At 44.6% G+C, this 8,100-nt stretch overlaps 1 protein-coding gene across 1 annotated transcript; it reads right to left on the reverse strand.

Annotated features, from left to right (window-relative positions):
• Positions 1 to 2,642: 2,642 nt before the first annotated feature.
• LOC137282343 (tumor necrosis factor ligand superfamily member 15-like) lies at positions 2,643 to 6,456 on the reverse strand. Its single transcript, XM_067814088.1, has 3 exons — positions 6,063 to 6,456; positions 4,145 to 4,256; positions 2,643 to 3,096 (listed from the first exon to the last, which is right to left on the reverse strand). The coding sequence occupies exons 1-3, from the start codon at positions 6,447 to 6,449 to the stop codon at positions 2,699 to 2,701; spliced, it is 897 nt and encodes a 298-aa protein (XP_067670189.1). The 5' UTR covers positions 6,450 to 6,456; the 3' UTR covers positions 2,643 to 2,698.
• Between the last annotated feature and the right edge of the window lie 1,644 nt (positions 6,457 to 8,100).

Genomic DNA, 8,100 nt, shown 5'->3' on the forward strand with positions numbered 1-8,100 from the left:
CAAAAAACTATTGGTGGATTACAATTGGCAGAAACGAAGACCTATCTGTGCACTGTTAATTAATATGTGTGACTATCGATCGTTTGGTTATTGACTACCATTAATAAATGCGCTGTGGAGACTCCGGTAGAAGTAAAGATAAAGAATGACCTGACCACAACACACTGTTTTTCGTGAAAAACGTATGTTTTGATTGAACTGCACGTGACAACAACCTGGTTGTCCTGTTTTCGATCAGGTTTCTAGGCCCGCGAGTGTCACCCTTTGTGTGTTTTATGTAATGGGTGAAGCCGTAGAATTTTCCAAAATATTCATTTTCTCGCCGATTTGGTTCCAATATGATTTTGTGTTAATCAAAACATCTCCAAACAAAACACGATTGCAAGAGACGACATTATTAGTTTTTAAAATTTAGTGTTCAAACAGATTCCCATCACTGTGGCTCTGACCCAACAAAAATCATGCTATTTACGGGATACCATTTTACAACACGTTGGAAAGGAAATTTACGCAGAATACATGAACTTTCAACACAATGTGTGAGAGAACAGTACGTAGGCGTATTTCGCAACGAGGGCTATTGATTTTTCCCACGCATTCACGGTAATTGAGAACTTTGTCACCTGGCCATAATGTGTTGCACCCCTGTTTCGTAGTGAACAGAGATAGAGCTTTGGGTGGCATTCAGCAATATTTCAGCAATATGGGAATGAACCAGTGCCTGTGGTGAGAGAACACCTATACAAGTGTGAGTATCATTTCACTTCACATTTCACTCAGGCGAAAGGTGAGAACTGGTCTCCAGGAACTTATGTTTGTGGTTTGAGACGACTACCTGGATCGGGTGGTCAGGCTTGGGGACTTGGTTGAAGTATGCCATCATGTAAAAACTTCCCAGATCGTTGCTCATGATGTCACCCACAGGTACAGGCGCGGTTAGTAACCGATCACCGTAATACAGTTTGAATATGTTGGGTGGGTTTTACGCCGCAGTCAGCAATATTCAAGCTATATGGTTGCGGCCCAAATAACCGAGTCTAGACCAGACAATCCAGTGATCAACAGCGTGGGCATAGATCTTCACAATTGGGAACCGATGACATGCGCCATCCAAGTCAGCGAGCCTGACCACCAGATCCCGCTATAGATCTTCACAACTGGGAACCGATGACATGCGCCATCCAAGTCAGCGAGCCTGACCATCTGATCCCGCTATAGATCTTCACAACTGGGAACCGATGACATGCGCCAACCAAGTCAGCGAGCCTGACCACCCAATCCCGCTATAGATCTTCACAACTGGGAACCGATGACATGCGCCATCCAAGTCAGCGAGCCTGACCACCAGATCCCGCTATAGATCTTCACAACTGGGAACCGATGACATGCACCATCCAAGTCAGTGAGCCTGACCACCCAATCCCGCTATAGATCTTCACAACTGGGAACCGATGACATGCGCCAACCAAGTCAGCGAGCCTGACCACCCAATCCCGCTATAGATCTTCACAACTGGGAACCGATGACATGCGCCAACCAAGTCAGCGAGCCTGACCACCCGATCCCGCTATAGATCTTCACAACTGGGAACCGATGACATGCACCATCCAAGTCAGTGAGCCTGACCACCCAATCCCGCTATAGATCTTCACAACTGGGAACCGATGACATGCGCCAACCAAGTCAGCGAGCCTGACCACCCAATCCCGCTATAGATCTTCACAACTGGGAACCGATGACATGCGCCAACCAAGTCAGCGAGCCTGACCACCCGATCCCGCTATAGATCTTCACAACTGGGAACCGATGACATGCGCCAACCAAGTCAGCAAGCCTGACCACCCGATCCCGCTATAGATCTTCACAACTGGGAACCGATGACATGCACCATCCAAGTCAGTGAGCCTGACCACCCAATCCCGCTATAGATCTTCACAACTGGGAACCGATGACATGCGCCAACCAAGTCAGCGAGCCTGACCACCCAATCCCGCTATAGATCTTCACAACTGGGAACCGATGACATGCGCCAACCAAGTCAGCGAGCCTGACCACCCGATCCCGCTATAGATCTTCACAACTGGGAACCGATGACATGCGCCAACCAAGTCAGCGAGCCTGACCACCCGATCCCGCTATAGATCTTCACAACTGGGAACCGATGACATGCGCCATCCAAGTCAGCGAGCCTGACCATCTGATCCCGCTATAGATCTTCACAACTGGGAACCGATGACATGCGCCAACCAAGTCAGCGAGCCTGACCACCAGATCCCGCTATAGATCTTCACAACTGGGAACCGATGAGATGCACCAACCAAATCAGCGAGCCTGACCATCTGATCCCGCTATAGATCTTCACAACTGGGAACCGATGACATGCGCCAACCAAGTCAGCGAGCCTGACCACCCGATCCCGCTATAGATCTTCACAACTGGGAACCGAGGACATGCGCCAACCAAATCAGCGAGCCTTACCACCCGATCCCGCTATAGATCTTCACAATTGGGAACCGATGACATGTGTCAACCAAGTCAGCGAGCGTGACCACCCGATCCCGTTAGTTGCCTCTCACGACAAGCATGGGTTACTGAAGGCCAGTATTCATGGGTCGGAATTTGTTGGAAGGAAACTGCCCAAGAACCTACTGATCTTTATTCATACACAAGATTTTACACAGATGTGTTACTGCATAGATCACTCCCCCACGTAAAACAAACCAAAGAAATTGGATGACGGATACGGGTATGACACATATGACACGTTGCTCGCACTAACAAACACATGGTCACCCTGCCTCAGTCTGACAGTCGCGGACAGATAACTCGTGACGAACCGTCCGCTGGCTTCCGGTAAGGTCTTCTTGGCCATGATGATACTGGTGTTCCCCAGGTTGGGCAGAGATTTGGTGCTCCTCTTCATAGTATGTACGATATTGTCAGGTTGTCGGAGCCAGTGTTGGGATTGGAGTGTCAAAAAGGAGTAAATACGGTAGATGCCGTGTTGTCTGATTTGGAGTGTATTGTTGTCAAAGATGACGCTGTGATTTGTAAAAGAAGAACAGTGGGCTTCATCAGTCCATTCCAGTGATCCACCTGAAAAGCACGGTCAAGAAATATATCACACGTTGTTCAGTTTTGTCGAGGGGGACATGGGTTAATGTAGCCCGAGGGTACATCAACCCATGGACCAGAGGGACTAGTGGACAACATATCTATTTTACCGAACACTTCAATGATAACTTTGAATTTGTTGCCATCGCTAGAATTTGCAGACAAGAAAAACAGATTTAGAGTTATCTCCCTTCCATTGATTTGCATCGCAAAACATCGGTAATTTCCATACATCATGCATGATTCATTGTCATTCGAGATAAAGAATTACATGTGCTACCACGAAGTACCTAATCTGTTCGGCATTCCCAGCGGGGTACATAGAAAATACAACTAGCTTGTGAGGTACATTGAAAATAACAGAAGAGTTCTCAGCCAATCAGAGAAGGACATTTACGTGTGCCGCAAGATGAGTGTAAATATCTGATAGATTTATTGCCGGATAAACGTATCAATAAAGACACTATACGTCGAGCAGACAGTTGTCTTGTAAGACAAAATATTATGGATGTCCAGTTCTTTCTTGTATGCACAACGTTTCTGGTCTTTCCTTGACCCTTCGTAATGAATGAACGAATGAATAGAAAATAGAAGAATTTGATATCTATACTGTTTTCTGTTATACTAGAATACCAGCTTCTATGTACCTCTCAACTCAAGAACCTCCTTCCTGTATACGTCAATGCAAAACTCCAGCAGGGGACATTAACTCTTTTTGTTTAGTATGAAGTTGATGGTGATCTCTCTGAGCAGAAGTTCTTACATCTTAACCATGCAGGCGGTAACAATCTAGTCTCATTAATGTGTTCCTGCGACAAAGGTGTGTAGTTGACTATTATGTCTAAAAATCATGATTCGTACCTTCTATGTGAATGAATCATGAGCTAATTAATAGCCACCTGGTTAGTTATTCTCGAAACGTTCGCAGCCCTACTTCATAAGTCCATTCTTAACACGCTGGCTACGATCACAGTTAAGAATTCTTAGTGCTAGGAACGTATCGAGAATATGGGCCCCTTGTTTTACTTACTCTTTTTTGATGCATCCGAGTTTAGATACAGATGGGCTCCGGACTTATGACTGGACACACAATGAACGCCCGGTTCCTGGGTTCTGGGTGCATTGTTGGATTGGTCAGTGAACTGAAAGACAAAGCTGAGATACAGGCTGGAGTAGAATTGGTCTTCAGTAGCCTTGGCTTCTTGTAAGAGGGTTGGGTGGTCAGACTCACTGACCTGGTTGGCACATGTTATTGTATCCTAGTTGTGTAGATGGATGCTCATGCTATTGATCACTGGATTGTCTGGCCAAGTCTCGATCATTTACAAACTGCCGAGAGGAAATATTCCTGAGTGCGGCGTTAAGATCGATTCGCAACGTGACTCTACGGCTCTTAAAATTTGCTACTAAGTGAGTATAGTTTTATGGCGTGATAACAATATGCTAGTAATACCATGATGGGGATACCGGAAATGGGGATCACACATTGTATCACACATTGTACGAACCCAGGCTACCCCACAGCCCTCGTCTACGTGCAATCTGTCGTTTTTCGTAGGACTTCTGTTCAAGGTTACCGTTAAGTTAATTTTCTACAAAAGCAGTTTCCTTTGGCCAGCGGTGCCTAAAACCCCGTTGCTTAACACCGCACTCAGCAAAAGTCCAGCTATAGGGCAACGGTCTGTATATAATCGAGTCCCGACCAAACAATCCGGTGATCAGCAGCGTGAACATTCATCTGCACAGTTGGGGCACGGTGCTACAATGTCATTTCGTAAGTTTACAACGTTATTTATTTATTGTCTCACGTAGCACACTATAATGTACCACACAATCCAGTGATTGACATCACAAGCACCAGTCAATTAAATGCATCAACTAAATCTGTGAGGCAGACCTCCTGATCCTGTTACATGTAAATGCATTATTTAAAAAACTTGGCTGATAGAGGCCTTTCAAAGCCAGATTTTCACCCGGAAATTTACATGAAAATAATAACGGTGCACCATGTCAGTTATCACATTCTATTTATAGCGACATACAAAACAACAATAATAATGAGGAAATATGCCTCATCAGCAGGTTTCAGTATCATGTCACTGATCATCTTCATGTCAATGTGCATGCTACAAAGCTACTTTCACTACGTTTCACTATTTTCTGTCATTAATGAGTCATACTACGAAAGCGATTACTCGTTATTATTAGATGAGCGAATTTCCTTACCAAGTGCACCAAACACTAAAATGCATCGCCTATAAGTAAATAGTTTCCTTTAATTCAAGATGCTGAATGTTTGCCGTTTAATGCCGTACTCAGTAGCCATCTGGCAATATAGCTTCCAACTCAATGGGCCAGACAATCCAGTGATCACCAACTTGTGAGATGGAACACAATAACATGTGTCAACCAAGTCTGACCACCCCATCCCGTAGGTCGCCTCTTACAACAAGCATGGGTTGCTGAAGACCAATTCTAGCCTGGTTCTTCATCGGTTGTCAGAATGCAGAGGTGTATTCACAGGTTTGCCCCAGGTACTTCAGTACCATATCCATGAGTGTGTTATTTCAATAAACTGATGAGGGCCTCATCCCTATATTTCCTCGGACTTCCCTCCAACAAAAAGCGGTTGGTTGGTATTTAAAGCATTCGCTCGTCACAGTGACGTCCTGGGTTCGATTCTCCACATGGACACATGTACAATGTGTCAAACCTATTTGAAATGTACCCCGCCATGATACTGCTACACTATTGCTTAAAGCGGCTTAAAACTAAACCCACTCATTCATCATCAACTGTCTCACGTTATTTTGATGAAAACACATAAATTACTGTCTCCGTACGTATGTTGACATTCTTAATGAAACTGCGCAATTTTTCTGGCAATAATTTAAGAGCAAATAACAAACTGAACAAACAGAAATAGTCCACATATAGCCCAAACTTACGAGATTAAGGATCATCTGTCGACCCTGGGCATTCTTCAGACAGCACAAATAAGCCGAGTCAGATGTGGTTTGCACCATTAGATCCTGAAGGTCAGACGTGTTTCCCATGTCTGGATAAACTCCGATATCCGTGCAGTCCGTGCAAAAGTTGTTTCGTCGAATTTCAGATTGTGACACGTGTACTGACTGATTGTTACTGGTTGCGTCCTTGAAGTGGTGACGGTACCAACAGAGCAGAAAAGCCGCATTGGCGGACAATGACAGAACGAGAATACTAGTGAAAAACACCCGCTTGGCTGTACAGAAGGTCCTTGGAATCGGTTGTATTTCTGTGTGTGGTTGGAGATGTTCCACTCTCAGGTAACTGTCGTCTGAAGTGTCGGCCATTATTGATCGTGTTGACAGCTGCTGTTTCTATTTCCTGCATTCAGGTCCGGGATAGAATAGGACCTCAGCAACCCACGCTTGCCATGAAAGGCGACTAACGGGATCAGGTGGTCAGGCTCGTGGGCTTATCGGATCCTAGTTATGTAGATCGACCTCACGCTGTTGATCACTGGATTGTCTGGTCCAGACTCGATTATTTACAAACCACCGCCATGTAGCAGGGATATTGCTGACCACCCATCTTCCTATTCTGGACCTGCCTGTCAAGCAATAACGATGAAAAATATATGTCACAAAAAATATTATAATATTATATATCTATGTATTATCAGGTGACTGATTGTGGGTATTTAATGAAGCTGTCAGATAAAAAGGGGAGGTAATGCAAGGTTTAGAGGACGCTCTCAGATATGTTTATAAATGTGACGTAAGTTCATTCTCGGCTGCGACGACCAGTACTGAACACACTGATTTGTTACATTTGGTTCCACGGGTAATTGTTGCTCATCATGTCTGAACAGCCAGATATTAATGAAAAGTTGGACAGTATTTTAAAGAAGATTGAGGATTCAAAAGCAGATATTTTCCGATCTGTGGAGGCAAAGTTTGCTGGTCTGAATGAAAGCTACGTACGCGCGTGTCAAGAACTTTCTACATTAAAATCGGAAAAGGATTTTGTGTGGAAGCACGAGGGACACAGAATTCAGTATTCGTTTAACTCAGACATTATAGACGGTTTAAAACAGATGAAGTTTGCTTTGCAGTACGGGAAATATGATTATCTAGGCGACCTTTTGGAGCCTCAGCTTCATAGAATTAAGAGGAGGAACAAACTTATCAGGATTGCTGATACGTCAGAGGGCGGCTGGGAAACAGTACGTGAATATGAAGCTAACGTCCTCGCCGATAACTCTAATGATGAGAAGAAGATTTCACTTGCGGATGCCAGGGCCGTTAAGACGCTCGGGAAAAAGAAGTCAAAATCTACACGATTTGCACCTGATTCAAGGCGCTCAGCCACTGTCACCCAGTCTACGCTATCTTCTAGTATTAGCTGTCTGTCTTCTCCTTCCCAGCAGCCCTTTCGCATTCAGCGACGAGGCACGTGCGGAGACCCGACACGCTGGAGAAGAGATTGTCCATCAGTCGCCGGGAGACCTCAGCGAGACAGCAGGCCCATCGAAGACAGAAAGAACAACGCCTAATCAAGGTAATTGTGAACATTTCTTATTAACTGACGACTTTCATGAATATGAACTGGGTTATGCGGAGATTAGGGTAAGAGGGCGTCTTAGAATGGGCTGTGAATTTTGGCGGGAAATCGGTGCTACTGATTTTGTTTTGGATGTGATTGATGCGGGATATAAAATTCCATTTTACGCCACGCCTCCAACCATGGAACTGAGAAATAACAAATCGGCCATCACTCAGTCCAGTTTTGTTTGTGAAGCTATTACAGATTTGCTACGTAAAGATCTTGTAGTGGAATGTGTTGAACCTCCATGTATTGTGAATCATTTAATATCTGTTTCTATTCAAACTTCTGGAAAGAAAAGACTAATTTTGGATTTGTCTGTAGTCAATAAGCATGTGTACAAACAGTCAGTAAAGTATGAAGAATGGAAAACTGCTTTGATGTACGTTAATGATA

Source organism: Haliotis asinina, chromosome 4 (genome assembly GCF_037392515.1).
Source record: "Haliotis asinina isolate JCU_RB_2024 chromosome 4, JCU_Hal_asi_v2, whole genome shotgun sequence".
Taxonomy (NCBI): domain Eukaryota; kingdom Metazoa; phylum Mollusca; class Gastropoda; order Lepetellida; family Haliotidae; genus Haliotis; species Haliotis asinina.